Here is a 25,333-nt window from a genome sequence, read left to right as displayed (position 1 = left end):
GGAACGGTCGCAGCAATTCCGTTCGTAAGGGCAGACATAATTCAAAACACGAGACATGTATGTTCATATCCAACACCGCCGGCCGCGGTGGTCTAGCGGTTCTAGGCGCTCAGTCCGGTACAGCGCGACCGCTACGGCCGCAGATTCGAATCCTGCCTCGGGCATGGATGTGTGTGATGTCCTTAGGTTAGTTAGGTTTAAGTAGTTCTAAGTTCTAGGGGACTGATGACCACAGATGTTAAGTCCCATAGTGCGCAGAGCCATATCCAACAAGTGTGCCGATTAATACGCTGTTGAGCACCCTAAATCCAACATCATCATCCCCGTCCATCACTGCTGTCTGCAAAATACCCAACATCAGCTTAGGAAGCTTGATAATCTATGCTGTAAAAGGAAGAATCGCTAAGAAATCTGATGGGGAAGAGGAATGGAAGACGATCTGTAATAGCTATGACAACAATATTCTTGTCAGATCTGCGGCCGGCTAATACAATCATCTTGCTACAATTCAGGGTGCAAAGGGTGTAAGTGCAGACATTTTTATAGGTGGTACCTCAATATATACACACATCAGGGTGCTTGTTGTGTTTTCTCTGCGTTGATCAGTCTTCCCATAAGAAGTCACATAATTTACTATCTCATATTTCTCGTAATTTCTTCACGATCATTACTGAGTAACTATGTGGACTACGCCTGTCAGTAGTTATATATATATATATATATATATATATATATATATATATATATATGTGTGTGTGTGTGTGTGTGTGTGTGTGTGTGTGTGTGTGTGTGTGGTGTCTATTATTTCGGAGTTGGGGCGAGAGGGTCCCCTGAACCCTTCAGTGCAGATACGTAAAGACTCTCGAACCCTTACGGAAACAGCGAATCACGGTGAATAGTGAGATTAGTGGCCAGGGGCAATTCGTCAGTAGTGTATGGATAAGTTGGAAAGTTGAGTCGGTCAGGCACCGTGTCTGGAAGGCGGAGGCGATCGAGACGACATTTCGCGAGAAACGGAAAAATCTCGTTTCGAGTTCCGGTTTAGCGCAAATTTTCAGCTTTCTGCACTGATGTATTTCAGTGCCCAATACCAGCTAATGGGTTTATTTCCTTTGTATCATAATCATATATGGCTGCAGGATTAAAAGAAATGGTGTCTGTTCTCCCGGAGATGTTCGGAGGAACAGACAACGGATATAACGGGTGATCAAAAAGACATTATAAATTTGAAAACTGAATAAATCACTGAATAATGTAGATAGAGAGGTACAAATTGACACACATGCTTGGAATGACGTGGAGTTTTATTAGAACTACAAAAATAGAAAAGTTCAAAAAATGTCCGAGAGACGGTGCTTCAACTGATCAGAATAGCAATAATTAGTATAACAAAGTAAGACAAAGCAAAGATGATGTTCTTTACAGGAAATGCTCAATATGTCCACCATCATTCCTCAACCATAGCTGCAGTCGAGGAATAATGTTGTGAACAGCACTGTAAAGCATGTCCGGAGTTATGGTGAGGCATTGGCGTCGGATGTTGTCTTTCAGCATCCCTAGAGATGTCGGTCGATCACGATACACTTGCGACTTCAGGTAACCCCAAAGCCAATAATCGCACGGACTGATGTCTGGGGACCTGGGAGGCCAAGCATGACGAAAGTGGCGGCTGAGAACACCATCATCACCAAACGACGCGCACCAGAGATCTTTCACGCGTCTAGCAATATGGGGTGGAGCGCCACCCTGCATGAACATCGTACGTTCCAGCAGGTGTTTATCAGCTAGGCTGGGGATGATGCGATTCTGTAACATATTGGCGTACCTCTCACCCGTCACGGTAGCAGTTTTTCTGTCCAGCGCCATCTGTCGGACATTTTGTGAACTTTTTCTTTTTTTTGGTTCTAATAAAACCCCATGTCATTCCAAGCATGTGTATCAATTTTTACCTCTCTATCTACATTATTCCGTGGTTTATTAAGTTTTCAAATTTATACTGGCTTTTTGATCACCCGGTATGTGGTTCCATTCATTCGTTACTTGAGTTTCTCAGGTTACCATTCTTATACAAATAATCCGTTTGTACTCTGGCAGCGAGCTTGACCCTCGTTTGTTGAACACGCACATCTGCCAGCTCTGCCGAGTGACGGTGCAGGGCGACTTACCGGCGGGCAGCAGGAGGCTCCGGAAGGCGGCGCGGAAGTCGCGCAGGTGGTAGGCGTAGAGCAGCGGGTTGCCCGCCGAGTTGAGGTGCGACAGCACGATGCAGGCGTTGAGCGCGGCGCTGGGCGGCCGCCACGACGGCCGGAACGCCTGCACGCAGTTGAGCGTGTACAGCGGCAGCCAGCACAGCGCGAAGAACGCCACGATGACGGCCAGCTGCTGCGCCGTGCGCACGTCGCGCTGCTGCTGCCGCCGCTGCTGCTGCTGCGCCGCCGACAGCGCCGCCTGCCGCACCTGCTGCACGGCGCACACGGGCGTCACACGCGCGGCTCCTCTGCAGGCTGCACGCTATGCATAAATGGCTATAAAAAGCGAATCCAGTATGTTTTGAGCAGGTGGCGCACCAAAGATCGTAAAATGACCAATTCAAGAGAATGAGCTTCACAAACTGAGCAAGTTCATAACGCGTTGGTTGTGCTCTGGACCTTATGCAGCCAGTTATCCGGTTTGGCATTGATTGGCAGAGGTTTTGGATGTCCTTCTCAGGGATATCGTGCCAAATTCTGTCCAATTGCCATTTTTCGTCGTTAAAATCCCGAGATGGTTAAAGGTGCCTGCCCATAAAGCTCCAAAAGTATTCAGTTGGGGAGAGATCAGGCGACCTTGCTGGCCAAGGTAGGGTTTGGCAAGAACGAAGACAAGCAGTAGACCCTCTCGTCTTGTGTGGGCGGGCATTATCTTGCTAAAATACAACCCCAGAGTGGCTTGCCATGAGCGCAACAAAACGGGGCGTAGAATGTAGGCGTAAAATATAGTCGACATACCGCTGTGACGTAAGGTTGCCGCGCGTGACTACGAAAGTGGTCGTGCTATGAAAAGAAATGGTATCCGAGACCAGCATTCCTTGTATGGCAAGCAAAGTTCAAATGGTTCAATTGCTCGAAGCACTATGGGACTTAACATCTGAGGTCGTTAGCCCACTATACTTAGAACTACTTAAACCTGACTAACCTAAGGACATCACACACATCCTTGGCCGAGGCAGGATTCGAACCAGCGACCGCAGCAGCAGCGTCGTTCCGGACTGAAGTGCCTAGAACCGCTCGGACACCAGCGGCCGGCGCAGGCAACAGTCAGACACGTGCTATCCCACCGCGTCTCTAGATACGTCTTCGGCCGGACTCTCATTGGCTGGAATACAATTGTTTTCAGTGATGAGTCCCGCTTCGAAGTAAGCTCCGATGATCAGCGAACTACATAACGCCTGCCTGCATACGGCCAGAGTTTCTATTGCTTGTCTTCGTTCTTGCCAAACCGTACCTTGGTGAGCAAGGTCGCCGGATCTCTCTCTAATTGAGAACATTTGGAGCATTATGGTCAGAGCCCTCAAACCAGCTTGGAATTTTGACTATGTAACGCGCCAGTTGGCCAAAATTTGGCACAATATCCGTCAGGAGGATACACAACAACTCTGTCAATCAACTCCAAGCCGGATAACTGTTTGTGCAAGGGCCAGAGGGGACCGATGCTTTATTGACTTCCTCAATTTGTGAAGCTCTTTCTCTTGAGTAAATCATTCAGCTTTTCGGAAATTGTCATCATATTTTTGTCTGCACATGTCCATCACATCTCCCGATTTTCGTCCCATTCGGTTAATTTCTTCGTGGTGCGTCCTTTTGTTTTGTTTTGGAGTGTATTTGAAAAAATTAGTAGTTCAGTACAACCGAGAGCTACAGATGAAATAAAATTTAAATTTTGTTACAATAGTGTACGCGTAAGAAGGCGGGTAGTGGGGCGATGCACAGTAGCAATGGGATGTGTACCACGTGGCGCTCCATCCAATGGCGTCACTCTGCTGTGCCTGTCTGTGGCGTCAGATATGGATCCAGGGGAGAGAGACCTCATGGAGGTCGAGGCTGCTCCCCAAAGAAACCATACTGGTAAAATCGTTTATATTTTTAAACTTATAATTTTCCAGATTTCTCAAATAACGTACGAAAAATAAAGTGGCATAAAAACTAAAGACCCCATACACATGCTGACCGAACCGTAGAATCTCTTGCAAAATGGACCTGCCCCAAGCAGCATGCCTGTGTATTGAAAATGGACTCGCTGTCGGATCCGTGTTTAAACTGCATTTCATTTATCGGCGAGCAACTACTTGCCTACCCAGACCTGTACCTGCCAGCTCAGATGGCAGGTAGGATCCACCAAGCGGTCACCGGAGTCTACACCGTCTGACGGTTCGCTGCTACAGAGTAGGTGGCTCCTGCGAACGGTTTCCCCAACTGATCTGACTGTGAATGGGCGCTCTTATTAATTTCGAAAATTACAATAAATTCCAGAAAATTACGAGGTACGTTTTAGTTTGTTGCCCACGGGGATGGCCTTATGTTCTGACCGCCTGCTAAGAACATTAGAGCCAGTTAGAGGCAGCCATTCACAGGCTGACCGAACCACGTGCGAATAGGACTCGTGGACTAACGATTCCGTACAAACTTAATTATGAATATTGTAGCGTATATGCGACAAATATTGCCTATGATCGTCAGTGAAAATGGGCTCGATAAGCAACCCGAGCTGTCAGTAAACGGAATCTAACCTGCATAAGACTGTGTGCTTGTTGTATGAGTGTCAATTTCACTGTCATTCAAGCCCTCAACAGATCGTTATAAGAAAAACTTAAAACTACCGTTTCGATACGCTATCTCACTTCATATTTGATTATGAATTTACAAGTGATACAGAATCTGAGTTGTGCAACGGAATTTACTGGACTAGAGTGCGTGGCATGTTGTGGTGTGTCTGTATCTCTGTTTTGGCCCTAAGTTTTGTACTTACCTCTTTAGATAACTGCCTTTCTCCAAGATGGTTTACAGCAGTTCGCAGCAGCATGCAACAAAAGGGGCTAAAGCTTATTGTTCCTAACAATGAATTTAATAAAAAAAGATTTGCCTAGGTCCTGTTAACTACTAAATAACTTGTAAGAAGGGATTTCATAAATTAAGTCAATTTATAAACTTCAGAAATCATCATGACCAATAATAGTTTGAGAAGTATTAATAATGGCGAAATGCTAGACAATGACGAAAGTGTCAATAATGGCTGAGTACCAGATTAACAAATTATTTAAATTTCAAACTTACATTAACACTTAATAACGACAGTATTTTTGTGAATTAGATGTGATCAATAATTGTTATTAAATGCAGGATAAGGAGGATTCGTTAACTGACAAACAAAACATGGGATCATTGCAAACTCGGACTAACAATCACGAACCTAACCCTGCAATTGCTTTTGCGCTATGCTTGCGAATTTTACATTGAATTACATCTTCAAGCGTAGTTAAGCCATCTAAATCTCTCCTGACTATATAAATGAAATCAGACCTTGAGTGTGGTAAGATTTGCTATCACCGACGTGATTATGTAACATCTCATTTAAAAGAAAGCTCTTTGGTTGGAGGGTCACACAAAATTGTATTCACAGCTGTTCGTTGCGTCTGGCTGATAGGTTACACATCGTACGTTGGTGTGTTGCTGGTAGCATAATTGGTAGAGTCAAAGGTGAGACACTGGTGGAACATGCCGCCTGATCGCAGGATCTAGTGTGAGCGACCGGTGGCACACGCCGACGGGGATGTGTTAAGCACTGAATACTGCACAAATGTAACAGAATACGTTGGGATCGTTTACATACCACGTCAGTCCAAAAAAGTTTCGAGACTGGATTAATAAGATAATCTCCACCCATTCGAGTAAAACGCACAGTACGTTTATAAAACCACTTGAACCTTTTCTGCATTGGGATGTTGTTCAACACGAACATGGTTTGGTTTAATTGTCGGTTACGTAGTCAAGGCATTGGCCATTCATGTGAGTTTCTGGACCTAGTCGTTTCATTGTAGGCTCGTATTGATAATACCTAGTCTCGTCACCTGTGATGAGTTTTTCCACAAAAGAACCGTTCACGTTTAGTATTTCAGTCAAGTCGCGGCAGGTGGTGAGTGTACGCATCGTTGTTTTTTTTTTTCGGAAGTCAAGGTGTGCAGGACAGACTTTGCACACATTTTTCACTTCTTCAAAAAATTGTGGAGAATGTCTTGGACACTTGATTTAGAGGTCTTTTTCCACTGTGATTTGTGACACAAAAACGTTGACATTTTACGGCCGCACGTCCAATACTTAACACTGTGCTCACAAATGACTACTCGAATTCCCATATTTGTTTTCAGTGGTTGGTTCAAAGTGCCACCATTGTTACTGCGCTGAAGTCGCTTATACACCAGGAATAAAATCAGAGTCGGCACGTTTTTGGCGAATGGTATACTAGTGTGTGGACTTTGAATACTACAACTTGAGCCAGAATCACAATAGATATATAAATTGAGAACAGCACTAGCTCAGAACCAAGAAGCGTCAGCAGTTGCACCAAGCTAACGACAACAGGAAAAAAAATCTGTTAGTCCTCTTTTGCGAAATATCCTACAAACAATGCTCATAACATAATACCACATATAATGCTCTCAGATAATTTTTCTTAAAGTTATTAAAATGGTCTAAAATGAAAATAAAATAAAATAAACTTTATTCAGTTACGGAAGAAACTGTATGTGATAGAAGAAAACTGAGGACAGTTTTAAAATCAGTTTAAAAAAGTTAGTTAAGAATACATATTTGTTTCGAATCATCTCATACCATACAGACTGGTATTATCGGTGACATCAAATAATATGGGTGCTACATAAATTTTACTTATTTACATCTTCAGCGCAGTAATGTGATATGTTGGATGTTGTACCTCTTTTTTTCAGTTCTTGATAAGAAAAACTGGAGAGAAATTCTGCCTTATCGTAATACACCATTTTATAGTTTTGTTACTACCCGAACATATTTCAGCACTTAATATGCTCTCTTCAGTGGGATTTCTTGTTTATTATCTTCCCGCAAACTATTATTACTTGTTAATTCTTATGCACAGTGCATGAATTTCAGCCTCAAAGGTATTTACATGGACAAAGAAGAGATTATTAGGTGTCAAATATTTTACCTTGGTCTACATACGGTATATAGTTAAAGACACGTGCCACTGAGTTGAGGGGTTATAGCTACGTTGTTCACTTACGCTATGATTAAAGATACAGGTCTAGAATACTAAATCTGGAAATAATACGCTTATATATTTATTCATACACGTCGTATGACGCAGGTAGTTGTGCATGCTGGTAGTTTCATATGTACCAAACATTCTACAGCTTTTCATCTGAGAACAACGAAAAGTTTTCTATATTTCTGCTTTTCGTCCATTTCAGACTGAGAATCGCTATATATTGCGTTATTACGGTGTTTTGATGTTGTGGTCTTTCCTGCCTTTACGTATCACGCGATTTTTTAATGTCATGGCCTTGCTTGCTGTGGTTTTCTCATAGTGATAGAAAAAGAGCGATAAAATATTTGAGATCAATGTTATTTTGCCTACCTCGGGAAGAACAGGAAGAAGATAGAACGTAATTACAGAATTTCATGTAGATATTGTATTTACACTCCTGGAAATTGAAATAAGAACACCGTGAATTCATTGTCCCAGGAAGGGGAAACTTTATTGACACATTCCTGGGGTCAGATACATCACATGATCACACTGACAGAACCACAGGCACATAGACACAGGCAACAGAGCATGCACAATGTCGGCACTAGTACAGTGTATATCCACCTTTCGCAGCAATGCAGGCTGCTATTCTCCCATGGAGACGATCGTAGAGATGCTGGATGTAGTCCTGTGGAACGGCTTGCCATGCCATTTCCACCTGGCGCCTCAGTTGGACCAGCGTTCGTGCTGGACGTGCAGACCGCGTGAGACGACGCTTCATCCAGTCCCAAACATGCTCAATGGGGGACAGATCCGGAGATCTTGCTGGCCAGGGTAGTTGACTTACACCTTCTAGAGCACGTTGGGTGGCACGGGATACATGCGGACGTGCATTGTCCTGTTGGAACAGCAAGTTCCCTTGCCGGTCTAGGAATGGTAGAACGATGGGTTCGATGACGGTTTGGATGTACCGTGCACTATTCAGTGTCCCCTCGACGATCACCAGTGGTGTACGGCCAGTGTAGGAGATCGCTCCCCACACCATGATGCCGGGTGTTGGCCCTGTGTGCCTCGGTCGTATGCAGTCCTGATTGTGGCGCTCACCTGCACGGCGCCAAACACGCATACGACCATCATTGGCACCAAGGCAGAAGCGACTCTCATCGCTGAAGACGACACGTCTCCATTCGTCCCTCCATTCACGCCTGTCGCGACACCACTGGAGGCGGGCTGCACGATGTTGGGGCGTGAGCGGAAGACGGCCTAACGGTGTGCGGGACCGTAGCCCAGCTTCATGGAGACGGTTGCGAATGGTCCTCGCCGATACCCCAGGAGCAACAGTGTCCCTAATTTGCTGGGAAGTGGCGGTGCGGTCCCCTACGGCACTGCGTAGGATCCTACGGTCTTGGCGTGCATCCGTGCGTTGCTGCGGTCCGGTCCCAGGTCGACGGGCACGTGCACCTTCCGCCGACCACTGGCGACAACATCGATGTACTGTGGAGACCTCACGCCCCACGTGTTGAGCAATTCGGCGGTACGTCCACCCGGCCTCCCGCATGCCCACTATACGCCCTCGCTCAAAGTCCGTCAACTGCACATACGGTTCACGTCCACGCTGTCGCGGCATGCTACCAGTGTTAAAGACTGCGATGGAGCTCCGTATGCCACGGCAAACTGGCTGACACTGACGGCGGCGGTGCACAAATGCTGCGCAGCTAGCGCCATTCGACGGCCAACACCGCGGTTCCTGGTGTGTCCGCTGTGCCGTGCGTGTGATCATTGCTTGTACAGCCCTCTCGCAGTGTCCGGAGCAAGTATGGTGGGTCTGACACACCGGTGTCAATGTGTTCTTTTTTCCATTTCCAGGAGTGTACATGAAATTCTGTAATCACGTTCTATCTTCTTCCTGTGCCTTATGCATGAGTTAAACAGTTGTAGAGGAAGGTATCAGTGATCATTAGGCTATTATAGCATAGAGGTGTCACAAGGAAGTTTAGGAAGGTAGGAAAACATATTTGCTGAACAAGGAAACAACTTGCAGTATAGCATTGAGAATGAGGATGTGGAGCAAAGCTGGACGAAATTCAGAGTCATTGTAAATTACGCCCTAGACACGTAGGCGCCGAGCAAGATTGTGAGGTACGATTAAGACGATGCGCGTTAGCAATTTTCTATGAAAGCAAAGAAAGCTTCGTCACAGATTTGAGTGTAATCAAATTCTACTCCATAAACAGAAGTTAGCCGAAGCCAAATGGAGCCTAAGATGAGTGATGCGAGAAGCGTTCAATGAGTGCGAAAGTTTTTGGCAACTGGTGTTACTAAAAATTCTAAGAAGTTTTGATCTTACGTAAAGTCATTAAGTGTATTTAAATCATTTATTGAGATACTCAATGTCCGTAATGGTACGAAACGCTAGACGTCAGAAGAAGGACGAAATACTGAATTTAGCATTCCGAAGCTGTTCCTTCAAGGAAGACGTAATTCCGTTCCTCCTTTGAATTATCGAACTAACGACGAAATGGTGGATATTAACACAAGTCATCGCGGAATAGAATATCAGTTAAAATCGCTCAGTAGTGGAAAGGCAACTGAGAGGGATCACATGCCTGTGAGATTTCTAGAATCTGATCCCCTTCTAGCAGTGGTTTATCGTATCTCGCTAGAACAAAGAGGGGTAGCAAGCGACTGGGAAAAAAGCGCTGGTGATTACCATCATCCCTATTTCAAGAAGGGTCGTCGAACTGATATGCATGATGAGTGGCCTGCATCACTAACGTGAGTTGTAGATTTGTGGAACATGTCCTGCGATTATGCTCGCTCCGTTCGTCAATGAAATATGGAGCGTCGTAGACAAAGACGCCCTGATTGATGCTGAGTTCCTTGGCGTCCGAAAAGCATTCGATAGAATTCCGCACTGCCATTTAGGGAACAAAATATTGCTCTATGAGACCATATCTCGACGGGTGCCAGGACTTTCTAATAGAGAGGATCCAATAGGTTTCTTTCTTTTAACGGGACGAAATCGACAGCTGTAAAAGCATCTTCTGAGGTACGCCATGGAAACGTTATACGGTCATTACTGTTTAAAATACGAGGTGATTCTATGATGGTTACAAACTTTCTGGGTTGGTGGTGAAGGGTAAATATATCAATCTGAGGTAAGGAACCCTAGTTCGGAAAGGAGTAAGCGAAAATCTACTCAAGTTCCGCCTTACCCTAGAGCAGCACTTGGACTAAAGACCCTAACTTCCAAACCCTGACAATGACGTACAGAATTCTTGATGAATACTCTCCAATACCCTTAGATGATTTTCCCTGTTGGACTAGTATCGGCGCACGTAAAGTGATGTCAGGGAGACCCAAAATCCTAATTCTACAGTACAATAATAATGAATTCCATTTACTTGCACGAGTTTCAGAAGCTGCTACACTTACAACATTTGTTCAAAATGGCGTCCCTCAGCGTCAATGCAGGCGTGGCATCGTCGGACAAAGTTCTATCATACCCTTTCTAGTATCTCTAGTGTCATTTGAATAGCGTCGCAGGCAGCGAGAATTCTTGCTACAAATTCTTCAGTGTTGACAGGCGTTTCGACCACAAGACGTTTCACGTGGCCCCACGAGAGGAAGTCAGGTGGAGTGAAATCAAGTGGATGTGCTGGCCACAAAACAGGATATCCTTTGCCTATCCCATTTTCATGGAGTGTGTGATCCATGTGTTAATGAAACCTCAGTCGAAAGTGAGATGTGGCTCCATCGTGTTGTAATGACAGGTGTTGATGAATAACACGTGGGATATGTTCCAGGAACCTGGGCAGTATGTCCCAAACAGTGTGTGGACTGGTGCATTTAAGCGGGAAGGAAGAAGAAGTGCCCATAGTACGAAATCACTGACTATGCTTGCCCTGGTGTTGACTGATAATTAATCTGTGTTGAGGCTCTTCACAACTATAGCGTGGGGATTCTCATCGGCCCGAACATGACTATTGTGCCTGTTTAGCGTTCCGTCCCCGCTGAAACAGGCTTCATCCGTGAAAAGTACACTGTAAGGCGCCGCAAGATCCGTTGGCTTAACACTGCACGAGATCCGAAGTCACAAGAAGTAAAGGCATGCATTTTCTGTGGATGGTTGACGTATAGCTGCATGTCTTGCAATGCTCCCAACACAGCAGTGTGCGAAGCATTCATTTCACGTGCAACTGACGGAGTGCTGATTGCAGGGGTATCATCCACTCGAGCTAGTACTGCATCATCTAAGTCGGGAGTCTGTGAAGTTGGTCATCCTCTTCGGTCGTTGGACTGTGATACCGATTGCCCTATTTCATTTAACCGTTGCAGCTGTCTTGGAAATATGATGTGCGTGTCAGATGTCTTCTACGTGGGTATCTAGTCCTGTAAAAGCCTCTGCTGCCTCGATTGGATCGCCTACATGCGAAAATCATGTGTGTATGTTCGTCACCACGTACAACTTCATTTGGGTAGGGCTGATCGACTTGTGAATATAGACAGCAGTCTGCTGCAGCACAAAAATTGTACATCAGTATTTGAATTAGATTAGTTGAGTTATAATGCCAAACTCTACACCTAAGTTCTCGTCGGACTGCGTACAGTACCGTTAAATATATTCCACTATTACAAGTTCAAATGGTTCAAATGGCTCTAACCACTATGGGACTTGACATCTGAGGTCATCAGTCGCCTAGACTTAGAACTACTTAAACCTAACTAACCTAAGAACATCACACACATCCATGCCCGACGCAGGATTAGAACCTGCGACCGTAGCAGCAGCGCGGTTCAGGACTGAAGCGCCTATAACCACTCGGCCACAGCGGCCGTCTCCACTGTCATAAGTATCAGAACGATTTTCTTTTACGACTTGCGACTCGATCGTTGCTGGACCAGGGTCACTTACCTCAAATTGATACATTCGCCCTTCTTCACCATCCCTGAAAGTTGGAAACATCATGACGCAACCATGCTGTCTATGTAAATGATCTAGTGGATAACGCAGGAAGTTCTATGAGGCTCACTGCAGACGATTCAGTTAACTATAGGAACGCTGGAACGCCAGAATACTGTAGCGAAATGCAGGACAACCGACAGAGGATTGTTGGAAGTTTCTCGTGATGAGAAATGAGAAGGAGCCATCTGTATTTACTTCAAAGAAATCATTTCCAGCCAAGATCGCGTTCAAAACTGTTTTTTATTGTCTGGTTCGACAGGTAAAACTGACATCTTCAGATCTTTAAAAACTTCTTTGGTTGTTCGCCATGTTTCATTGTGCGCTCATTATGAAGATGACAGCCTTACCTGTAGGAACTGGTCAATAAAAAGCAGTTTTCAACGCGATATTAGCTATAAAAATTTTGTCTAAAGAGGATCTATGATTGATGCAGGGACTGGCAAATGTTAAGTACTACGCGTAAAAAGGTGAAGAGATGCATTTCGATTACGCTACTGGTGAAAAATCACTGGAACAGTAAAAACCGCAGAATACACAGGAGTAACAGCGACATAAAGTGGGACGACCGCATAAATCAAATGGATGGAAAGGAGATGCCGGGCTGAGAGTAATTGTAAGAATCTTAAAGGAAATGTAATTCACGCACGAAAGCAGTGGCTTACAAAACTCTTCTTCGATCGATTCTGTAGTTCATTATTCGGGGACCGTTACAAGGTTGTATTCAGAGACGAGACAGAGAAGATCCAACGAAAAGCAGCACATTTCGTCGCGTTGTATTCAGAGACGAGGCAGAGAAGATCCAACGAAAAGCGGCACATTTCGTCGCGGAATAGTTTACTCGGTGCGAGAGAGTTACGGAATGCCGAGTATACTTCAGAGGTAGTCGCTGTAAGAGAAGCGTTCTGTAACGCGGAGAAGGTTACTGTGGAAATTCCGAGAACATACATTCGAAGAAAAACTGGGCAACAAATTACTTCCTCCTCATATAAGTCTCGCGAAATGGTTACGACGAAAAAATTAGACAAATTACAGGTAGTATGGTAGTTTATTGACAGTCGTTTCTTTCCTACGTACCCTTCGCGAATGTAGCAGAGAAGGGGAAAATGTCAGTGACATCAGAAGTACCTTCCGCCATACACCGTAAGGTGGCTTTCGGTGGATAGATGTAGATTTAGAGCCAGATACACCATTGGTCGCACAGAAACTTTGTCTGGTACACACAGAGGGGAAGGACAGAAGAAGGCTGCATGACAGCACCAAACACGCATCATGCATGCGGCCTAAAGAGTCGGTGATTTGTGCAGTTTGCTTTTCGCTCGACACCCCAAAATCCTAGTAAAAGCAAATACTTCGAGCATGACCCTAGCCAACACCGATAGCCATTTTAAGCCAAACGACGTTTGCATCGTCCAGTCGCTTGCCCATTGTGTTGAACGGGTGCTCCTGCAAGCGCCCGATGCGGCATCCCAACAGACTGCGCTGTTTCGCGGCTGTGGCGCAGACTCCGTTAAGCTTGTTCTCCTCACTGTCAGTTTAATGTCATTGCTGGCCAAGTTCCTCAGTCTCGGACACGACTCTCGGTCCGGCACACAGTTTTAATCTATCAGGAAGTTTAGTGACCAATGTTGCTCGCATAACGGCAGTGTGCAAGAAGGCATCAGCATCTCTCCTTGCCTTGCGAAAATATGAAATGCTCTTCCCTCTTGACGTGAAAAAAAGTGTACAAACACTTAACGATTATTACAATTATTGGTTACAGCGATGTTATACTGCAAGGCTTTTCTCAGGAAAGCTGCAAATGGTTATGAATGCCTGTGTCCGTTATATCTGTGATGTTCGACTCTTTGACCTTTTCTCACCATCACTTGCACTGCTATCCTGGGTGCGTGCAGATAAGCGCAGACAGTTCCATACTCTCTGCCTCCTCTGCTGCCCTACCAACGTACACTGTCCCTCTTATCTCTCATTGACCTTAACGCTCTTGTCTGAACAACGTGGCAGAAACACCTGTTGCAATCAGAGCAAAATCTTTTCTATCCCACTCCATCGTTCAGCCACTTTCTCTGAGTTCTCAGTAGCAGCAACCCAACTCGGGAATAACCTCCCACATTATATTAGAGAACTGAATAACATCACTGGCTTGAGAAGACTGTTAATGACATGTTTATTGCTGCAACACTAATGATTACCATGGCCCCTGTACGCACTTGTTACCCTTGTATATCCTTCTTTGCAACCAGACCTTCCCCGTTTCCGACTATTCTTAGCAGGCGCAGTCTCCTTAATTTCCTTTCCCCAAACCTCGCTATATCAGGAAACATGTATTTTGTGCACTTGTAAATTCTTTTTATATCTGCTACTATCATTATTGTTATTATTGTCATTGTTATTATTATTTGCTATTATCACTTAGTGGCAGCAGCAGCAGTACAAGTAGAGCCAGCATTAACTTTATTCGTTGATAGTATCATTAACTCACTGTGTCACTATAGACACTCAAATCATTTTAATTCTATTTATCATATTAAAATTGTTCTATCGTAGATAACTATGACGTGAAAGAGGTAGTGTATACGTGAAACTCTGGGCCGATATAAGAGGGCACCTGATGGTCCTAATAAGATCAGATTAAATAAATAAAGTTATACTCAGAGAATTCGTGTTGGGACAGAGACTTTCTTTGCTCAACACTCGCATTGTCCATCGATGATCGTAAGTATAAATATCGATTTTTAATACAGTCATTATTACAAAAATTAAATGTATTCACATTGCAAAACTGGCATGTGCTATTTATAACGTCTATCAAATTAGGAGTTCGGGATGATATTTCATCCCAATTTTTAGTACCCAAATTAAATTAGGTTTGATATGTTAATTTTTTTAGTAAATATTGGTTACTGATTATGAATTAAACATTAGACGTTAGCATGTGGGTTCACGTAATGAAATTTTAAGTTATGTGGGCAGTTGGGAGGATGATGTAAAGGGGGACGTTCTTATGGGTGAAAATTCCTAATTGTTCAAGAAGGTGCATCTTTACTCTCTTGACGACAATGTGTAGAATTTGGAGGTTGCATTTGGCCGGAGTTGAATGACTATTTTATGCTAGGTGGGCGTCAGAGAGCTCATTGTATCGAATTTCTACCTGTTCGACCTAAGTAGTAGTATGAGCAGCTGTCACAAGTTAATTTATGAAGACCATTTTGAGGCTGTGGCTGCTAAAGCCATGCAGTTCTGTAGCCATATGTGCAACGTTTCAGACTGGCTACATAGTCGAATATGCCAGTTCATGCCGATTTGTTCAGGGAGATGAATTTTTTTGCAAGTGCAAATACCCGGCGCATATACGAGTCAGAGTGATCTACCAATCTGAAACCCAAAGAGCAAGACTGGTAGCAACGGAGAGGGTGGGAGGGGTGGGGGGGTGGGGAGTATTGAGACAAACTGTAGCTGTAGCCTGTCTGTCGCCATCGAGTCTTTTCCACACCAGCGCACATCTATGTCCAAGAAGTGGGACTGACTAACATTCGTATTCTTGAACCAACTTAATAGAGAGCATGAGACTTGGGGCCAAGAATGAATAGCGGAATGTGGTAAACATAACCTCTGTTAACTGCTTTGTTCTTTTGGAAGTATTTACATCTTTTGCTACTTTTTTAGGGTTTCGTATGTCAATCGGTATAAACGGAACCCCTACAGAAAAACTTTTTTGTCTTTCCTTCCGTTTGTTAATCTCAGGAAGGCGTAGGAGTATCAAGTTGAAATTTATGTGAAAGACCAAAGTCTACGGTCTCTTTTAAGTCATTGCAGTCTGAAGAGAGGGCCATTTATATCACATATTTTGATACAAACTCAAGCATCAAAAGCTTTAAGGTACTTCCCGTTGACGTAGAATCATGAAATATGACAAAAAGCAAGGCTTCACAGTGCAAGTAAACTAAAAAAATCCGAAAATTTTTAATTTGTAATTATATCATACATTTTTTTAACATTTGTTGCCGGTTTGTTTCTTATTCTGTTAAGACTACTTTTCTTCAAGAAAGTGTACAGGTATCAAGTTGAAATTTATGCCAATTACTAAGATCTACGGGTCCTCACCGGTGTAAAGTTTAAGCTTCTAAGTCAGTGTAGTCAAAAAGCGCGACCATTTATGTCACATATTTGATACTTGAAAACTCATTCATCAAAACCTATAGATGAACCACCAATACACATTACTAGCACGGAACCCTCAGAGTGTGAGTCCTCCAGCAGTTTGTTAAAAATGTAGGTCTTCGGTTTCAGCACCCTCTACTTGTATATTTTAGACAATTTTTGTGAGCAAGCTTTAACTTTTTGTGCAATACAATATCCCGCTCAGGACACGAACAACCCTTTCTTAACTGTGATTAGCTTTTGTGTGGCGGTGTGCTTTCCGGAGAAGCCCCACACCACACTAACGACTGCGGAATCCTATGGCACATACATAGGAACGATTCTTGCAGGTAACACGGGAACCAAGTGAAAATCTGAAAAATGAAATTTCTATGAGAGATTACTAGTGTAAATCCATTAATAAACAATGTTAGAGCCAAACTAGACCGATCGCAATAGAACACAAACGCATGCAAATCTGAGGACTCTGACTGTGGCGTAGCGTTATGCATTGGCAGTTAGGAAGCTGCACTCGTGGTCCTGTGCCCTAAAGAACGCATACCGATGCTGAAGAGGTACCATCTGCCGTTCTCTGTGCTCGTATGCACGCAGGCAACATTCATCCGCGTGAGCTTTCTGCAGATAGCAAAAGTCACATACAAACCCGTGAATTACTTACACCAAATGCCGTGAAATTTTATGTAATCTTTCAGAATAAAAATAGCTTACTGCTGTACGAATTTCTGTTCTATATCTGAAATAATTTCTGCGTTATTAAATATTGCGTGAAACCTAAATTTTATAAGTTCCTATCACAAGCAACGTTCTGACACGTTGATACGTTTTTGTGAGTACTAATCGCTTTGTTGCTATATAATTAATTTAAGAGTATTTTGATCATATAACTATATTTCACATCATGGTTTCCAGTTTCAAACAGTAATTATTATTTTCAGTTGTTTGGATCGATTATTTGCATTTGTTGTGAGAAGGTGAACGCAGCATTTATTTGACATATAAATCTCAAAATTTGTTAATAATTCATGATGAACGATAGTTTGAACGCTATTATCTAATCGTACAGTGCGTCAAATACTTCTAGTAAGACAGCCGGTTTAGATAATCTAGGAGGAAAATCTTAATTTCCGACCTTAAAACAAGTAAAGACGGGGCTGTTTCGAGTTTGTCTGAAATTTAGAAACTACAAATTTTGGAACATGACTAAAATTAATTCGGAGATGAATATTAATCATTGATGGAAATTATCATGTTATCTGAGAAAATCTAATTAAGCTGGTTGGCTATAATATGTGTCAGCCAATCAGAAAGGAAGAAGAGTGTGCGCTCTGGAAGGCGGAGAAATTTGCGCGTGTTCGTCGGTTGGTGTCAGGGTTTAGCTTTAGTGAAGTGAGGCCGTATTGCTTGCTGCAGTGAAAATGCTCTAATTTGCATTTTGATGAGGAGCTAAGTAGCTTGGAAACAAATGACATCTGTTGTAAATGACGTTTTCGGAATTTCGTGAGTTACAGTGAAAACTGATTTTCTTTCGGTAGGCTGAAATACAGCAGTAGTACTTCAGTAGATTCACATAAGTGAATAGTGGCGAGAGTACTAAGGTACTGAACATCATGTGGAATTACAAATGTTTGCTGACTGGTTGAAGTTGGGGTTCTTTGGAGAGCAGGTAGCGAGTTCAGTGTTCATGCTAGTTGCTTGTGGGAGAATGTGCTGCGCGAATGAGCAGAACAGACATAGATCAAGTACTTGCTTTTACATAAGATACTGCGGTTAGGTCGGACTCGGTAGCAACAGCCGGCCGGGGTGATCGAGCGGTTCTAAGCGCTACAGTCTGGAACCGAGCGACCGCTACGGTCGCAGGTTCGAATCCTGCCTCGGGCATGGATGTGTGTGATGTCCTTAGGTTAGTTAAGTTTAAGTAGTTCTAAGTTCTAGGGGACTGATGACCTCAGAAGTTGAGTCCCATAGTGCTCAGAGCCATTTGAACCATTCGGTAGCAAGAAGTGATAACACAGCACGGACATCTTAGCCCAGAAGTTGTTTTATTTAGTAGCTTCCGTCGATCCTGATAAAATAACTCTCATTTCATTTGTGGAACAGTAAATTTCATGCACCCTGCAGCCCGTCTCTTAAGCAGGTTTTACAGGTTGAGCTACAGTATGCATAGCTTCAGGCCACCCAGTGGTTCTGAAGAGCTCAGAGAACTAAGCGAGTAAGTTCAGGAAGGGAAGGAGACCATATCACTGCAAGTGGTACATTGTGTGCCGGGAAAAGAAGTTACTTCAAATTAGAATTGTGTAAAGTTCAGAACCGTAACAGGAATAAGTAACAATAATGAAGTAAGGTGACTCACACTGATAGGCTAAATCCGGAACTTTTGTATCTTTATGTTAATTTTTTGGGTTTCTCGCTCGTTGTTAGTTTATGTTCTGATTTCACTCAGAGAGGTGAGGCTCTTTTATATATCGGAATCTATTGTTTTTTATGTAGGGCCAGTTCTGCGAGTGGTTTTCTGCGCGGTCTTGGAATATAGGAGACGAATTTCTGGTTGCATGTCGTTTACCAGAGAATCACTACAGCTGACTGGTACGAATATTCTGTTTGTGTAGTGTTCAAAATGGCTCTGAGCACTATGGGACTCAACAGCTATGGTCATCAGTCCCCTAGAACTTAGAGCTACTTAAACCTAACTAACCTAAGGACATCACACAACACCCAGTCATCACGAGGCAGAGAAAATCCCTGACCCCGCCGGGAATCGAACCCGGGAACCCGGGCGCGGGAAGCGAGAACGCTACCGCACGACCACGGGCTGCGGACGTTTGTGTAGTGGTATTCCCTTTAGAATGTTACTACAAGTTTTACTGATTTTCTTAGAGTTTGCCAATATGCATAGTCGTGACATTTAGTCTAAATTTATCATACGCACTTGAAGATGGGACTTTTGCCTGAAACCTGGTTGTGCTCTCCTTTTATTGGAAAATAAAATGTAATACAACTGTATCTGGATGTTATCAATTATGTACAACAGCTGTGGATCTCCTGCCAAGAGAAACATGAATCAGAGTGAAGTAATAAGAGAAGAAGCTCTGTGTGGTGTAATATTGTCCGCTACCATCTTATGTTGATGGCAAGCGTCAGTCACACTAGGAAGAGGTAGTGCAGCACGAGATGGCCACAGTGGCAGATCATAGGGCATGTCTGACGAAGGCATCTAAAGGAAAGTTCAATTTATTTCGTTTGGTGCTCGCTGGCTGTACCGACACTAAAGTCGGTACAACGCATTTGAATTCCAGGGTGCGCCTCTGCCGCTAGCGCGGTTGGGCCGAGATGTGGGCAGCGCGACTGTGGCTCCTCCTGAGAACGAAGCTCCCTGCCGTCTGCCACGTAGTGATAACACGAGCTCTCTTCCGTCACCAGCTGGAAACTCGCCGCGACCATCGGCGAAGTCCTCACGGCTGGAGCCCTAGTTGGACGTGTTTGTTTTTGCGGGGTCAGTTTCGTCAATGGCGGCGCCTACCATCGAGTGATCCACTGTCCTAGTGATCCCCTGCTCGGGGCTGATACTTCGTTGCATCCGCAGAAGTGTTGGGTGGAATGTTTGTTATCCAGAAAGGTGCTGGTCGTGATTCACAAAACCGTTGGTGTGGTATGCTAAAGGCAAGTTTGTTGTGTTCGGACTATGATGGCTCTAGCCTTATCAATTGCTGTTTTTAATAAGAACTGTCTGAGGACAGGATATTACAAATTTTGCTAAATGTTTTCATAAAAGTCTGTGGTTGTTGACGTAAAGGCAAATATTTTTATTTTGTTTTATCTTATTGAAGCTTAATGTCATTCATGTCACAACTATGTTTTTCCATGCATGGATAATCGGGGATTTATAAATGTGTTTATTGGACTTGTTTTACTATCGTGCCTTTCAGAAATTATTATAGTCGCATTTTTTAATTTCTGAGGAAGTTAATGAAGTATCATATCGTTGTTTAAAATTATATTATTTTTAAACTAAATGACGGTTTAAGAATTATTTCCTTTTGATGGCAGCTTCTGAAATAAAATCGTAAAGTGTTTTGAAGAAAGGTATCGCACTCACCTCATCTTAGCCCTACCACTCACTTATTCCTACACACTGATGTTAAAGTAAAAAGTCAGTATGGAAGGGTGACGATTCATGGTAGCTGAAGGAACGTGATTTTCTACATATGAGTGTGAATGCAAATCAAACTTGGACTCCGCAACGAAAGCTGGGATGAGAAATAGAAGTGAATGATGCTACAGTTGGGAACGTACAGCAATTTTCTCCAGCTGATGCGCTCCAGCTGGAACAGAATTCGTCACTTGGTGGTACTACTGGGGACAGTTTTAATTTTGATGAGCGTAGGTCAAACAACTTCAGCCATTTTAATTCAGCATCCACCAGTCAGGATGAAGTAAACGAATGAAAAAGGAAAAAGAAACCATGGAGAGTAATGTTAAATTTGTTCTATCAACTGGAAAGAAAGAAAAATAAGAACCAGGAAGTGCGCAGAACTATCAGAAAAGCGATGAGGAATTGTTTTGCGAAATGACCAGTGACTCGCACACCGTCGTGATAGAACAGGAGCAGCTGCTGTGGTGCCGCTGTTGCGGTGTCTGGGTGGAGGGCGGCCATTAGCGACGCCATCCTGACACGGCACGTAATTTGTCGGCTGTGTTAAGTACCGCTGGCCCGGCCAGTGATGAATGAGTCCCTCCAAGTCACGTGGCGTTCTTTTTAGGTTACAGCGTAGCGCGCTCTTTGTCTTGTAATACGTGTATCCGAGAGAAGAAAGTCTGTTGTTAATTACAATCGTTAAATAAGCGCGCTTGTGAGCTGTATATGACCGGTCCCCTGTTATCAGTCTCGATAACCAAATGACGAAGGAAGGTTAGGTTTCATTCTCGTCAAAAAAGTAGGTCATTAGAGACGGAGTATTTCAGTTTCTTCTCTTTGCCCACACGATTGCAACCGTTTTTAATAGTCGAGTATTTTCTCGTTTTTGTCTCTTGAACGTTGAATTTACAGTTCTGGAAATATTTGCATTAAAATCGAGCCTCTAAACACTTCCTGTCGCCTTGTAATTTCAAGCCGTCAAATTCGCTCACGTGGAAGTTCTGAAAAACATTTTAAACATATTTTATAGCATAGTTGAACTCTCTGTGACACTCGTTCCGTCAGTTTCCGCCAAACTTTACACTTTCAGTAAATTCTTCTAATTGCCTCATAAGAGAAAAGAAATTACGTATTTTGGTTCAACTAATTAAAATCTCAAATAGTGGCACCAAAAACATAAAAGTTTGTAGAGCTCTCTTTTAAACTTTCCTGAGACATTTTTCTTAATTATTCGTTCAAATTAACTGTTTAAAAAAAGTCTGTATTCCAGACATTCGTTGAATATAACCCAACTTGGACAGAATTGTGCAGCTATTCTTTGAACCTTGTTCGTTTCTTTCGCTAATGCAATTTATTAAAGGTTACTGAGTAAATTCCTTCGTGCATGGGTTTCACTTCCTTCGAATTCTACTAATGTATTTTGGTTCGGTATCTTCCTTCCTCAAATTGAGGACATCATCGTGCTCTGCTGTCGGTCCCAATCAATAATACAGAAATGCAGAATGACGTGGCGGTCGATAACAGCGAAATTAACCGTACAGGAATCTCGGCATAAACATTTCGGCACTGTGACTGAGCAATTGTTGGAAACCACTGATCATCTCAGTGTTAAGTTTTAGCAGAGTGAGTTTTTACTTGTAAGGGAAAGAAAAAAGTCTCGTCGTGTGACTTTCTCCTCCAATTGATTCCTTTGAAAAGGCCAGTTGAAATTTATTTTATCTCCATTGCTGTAGAGATAATCAAAAGTTGTACTTTACTTCATATGACGGTAACTCGGTTTAACCACCAACAACTCTCCCTTTTAAAGTTCACCATGCGTGGTGCCGCAATGCACAGTGGACTTGCATTCAGAAGGAATGGGATTCAGATCTCTGTCTAAATATTTGGATTTACATTTCCCAGGGTTTCTCTAAATGAATTAAGGAAACTGCTGCATCGTCCCTTTGAGATAGTCATGACCGATTTTCTTCTTTATCCTTTTCTGTCCAAGCCAGTGCTCCACCCCCAATGACCTCGTCTTCAACGGAATGTTAAACTCTTACTTTCCCTTTTTCCTTATGACACTGTTAAGAGAAATTCCGAAAGGAGTCCTAAGGCGTTCAATTTTTGGTTTACTCCTAATTCTTGTATACAGTCGTGAGTCTCTGGTGTTTCAGCAGATATGTACAGTTTCATGTTTGCAATGTGCCAGCCCAAATAAAAACATCTCTCTTCACGTCTTTTATGCGACGTCCAGTGTCGACAGAAAGCGTCGATTTGTTTTGCGTTACAAACAAAATGTTTCTTAAGGCAGAATTTTACATGCTCTTTCGAAACAGCGGACCCTAATTAGTCTACTGCGATATTTGTATTGTACTAAAGGGACAGTAAGGCAGCATGAATAACCAGTATTCCACTTGCTTCTGAGCAGCGACTTCTGCGTGGCATTAGGGGTCAGCGGAGACTTGGAGCAGGCTGGAGCACTGGTTATTCATCATGTTTTACTGTCACTGTTAATACAATACAAATATCACACTAGACTTGGTTGGGACTGTTCTTTCGAATGGACCGAAAAAGTTTGCTTTAAAAGTCATTTTGTCTGTAACGGGCAACAAACCGACGCTTTGCGACAACACGCCGCATAAATGAAGCGATGAGCAATATTTTTTTGGGCTTAATCCAGCTACACATTGCAAAAGCGAAATTGCAGATATATCTCTAAACACCAGAGAAAAAGCGCCTGATGACTCTTAGTAATCACGCCCGGTGTATGTGATCTACTTAACATTCATCAGGCAGAAAAGGCTCTTCTTGCAGACTTTTTCTTCTTTTTTTTTGAGTTCCCATCCTTATCACTGGTATGATGCAGTCCACCACCAAGAAGGAAGAGACACCTCAGTACTGCAACTGTAGCGAGCCACGTGTGACGAGCTACAGTTCTGCAGGCGATGAAGAAGGGCAGTACCCAGTGAGGAAAGGCAGTACCAGCGACAGAAACACCCCCTCCCCCCTTTCCCCCTGCCCACACTTCCTGCCCGAGCACGACGGCAGCAGAATCCACCGAGAGCAGCAAAGCAGCCATCACGCATCGCACCAGCTCAGCCAGCCGCCCCCGCACCGAAGCACCGAAGGTCGCCCCACAGTCGCCACCGCTCCAAGAGAAGACGACATAGAATTCTGATCCCTTCTGTGATCACTGAACGAGCTTCTGCAGCAACTGCCAGTATTCATTACAGCAGTCACGGCGGCCCTCCAGGGCAGTACCGTGGCACCAGAGACCCACTTTGGGTAGTCGAAACATCCATTGCCCCCCGGTTTTCGCCTTCAACGCAGTCGTTGCCAGCATGGTCAGTTTTACCAATTCCTATCAGACGAGGCAGCTGACATTTACATAATTTGCGAACTCACCTAAAATCTGGCATCTACATATGAGCGACAAATTATAGTTGCTACTGCAACGACAAGCTGACGGAAGGCAGGGACAGCGCCATCTTCATTAAGAAGTCGCTGTGGCACCACCGGGTACAACTGCCTGAGGTAGCCACTCTGGAAGCAACAGTGTGGCTGTAAATACCGCAACACATTCGTCGTGGCCTACCGACGCCTTCAGGCAAGAAGCCGACTTCGACGCGCTGTTGGCAATGAGTGGGTGTGGGTTTTCACTGTGGGTAATTTTAACACGCAGTGGCATTCACGCCCCTTAAACACCAGAGGTCGTCACTTTCTGCCTGCTGCCGAGAGAAACGACTCAATCGTCCTGGGACCATACGAAAGTACCATTTACACCAGCAAAGGCCAGCCGGACGTGTTCGATGTCGCATTCCTCAAAAGCGTCGGCCGATTCATATCCGCCACAACGATCTGCGCCCTTATCTCCGATCACCTGCCGGTAACCTACGACATGGATGCCATCGGCGCAGCGCTGCCCGCCAGACGCAGAAACTAGCGAAGCGTGGACGGTGAGTCCTTTACGGACAGCAGGGGCTGATGTGGCGCAGGCATACTTCAACCGCCGGCTGCTGCGAGCATCCTACGCTTCCACCCCGAGGCACCAGGAGCAGCTACAAGACTTCTCCCGACAACTGCCGCCTCACATCGTGGAGATGATAAGAGGCTCAGGAGCGGCAGCTCACCCTCCCGAACGCCGCCTAAATCGCATGAGACGCGAATTAAGTCGGCGGTCGAAGATCACAGAAACAGGGACTGGGATGGCCTTGTGGCCACACTAAATATAGACGATGGCAGTACCTGGAAAGTAGTCAATTGTTTTCCTGAGACAACGTCAACGCATACCAACACTACAGACGAAAAAGCCAGCGCACTGGCAGACACACGTTTGCGGGTAACTCCAGCGGTAGAAGAGACACGACCGCCGTTTGGAAGACGAGCCGCTTAGGTTCCTGGCAGTCAGGGCAAAGGAAGACAACATCAGACCCATCCCTAAAGAGGTGGCTGAGCAACTGCAGTCACCGAAAACCAGGATGGCGGGAGACAGCGATGGTGTCATAAACCTTCTACTTCGGAATCTGCCACCTGTGGTCTACCAGCCCCTAACAGATGTGGAAAACCACGGAAGTGGTCGCAATACCAAAGACAGGCTATGACGCACGACTGACAGCGAACTACCAATCCATCATTCTTCTCTGGGCCCTCTCGGACGTGCGCCAGGAGGCTGCAGCAACATGTCAAGGAAGACTACGTCATCCCTAAGGGGCAGTTCGGGCTTAGAAGTGGACATTCCTCCACACGCTAGATGCTGCGACTGGTGGAAGAAGTGTGCAGACTCCGGAGAGCACAAGGAGCAGGTGCCAGTGGTCATCGACGAGTCCGGGGTCTTTGAC

The 25,333-nt window shown here is 44.3% G+C and overlaps 1 protein-coding gene across 1 annotated transcript in view; it reads right to left on the bottom strand.

Annotated features, from left to right (window-relative positions):
- LOC126192539 (adenosine receptor A2a) overlaps nucleotides 1–25,333 on the bottom strand; it is a 164,117-nt gene that overhangs the window by 3,478 nt on the left and 135,306 nt on the right. The window contains exon 3 of the mRNA XM_049932615.1: nucleotides 2,166–2,409. Coding sequence (XP_049788572.1) covers nucleotides 2,166–2,409 — 244 coding nt within the window. The remainder of the gene's footprint in view (nucleotides 1–2,165; nucleotides 2,410–25,333) is intronic.

This window comes from Schistocerca nitens, chromosome 1 (genome assembly GCF_023898315.1).
Source record: "Schistocerca nitens isolate TAMUIC-IGC-003100 chromosome 1, iqSchNite1.1, whole genome shotgun sequence".
NCBI classification, from domain to species: Eukaryota; Metazoa; Arthropoda; class Insecta; order Orthoptera; family Acrididae; genus Schistocerca; species Schistocerca nitens.
The sequence above is the reverse complement of the archived record's forward strand: the minus strand, read 5'-3'. Positions and strand labels throughout refer to the sequence as shown.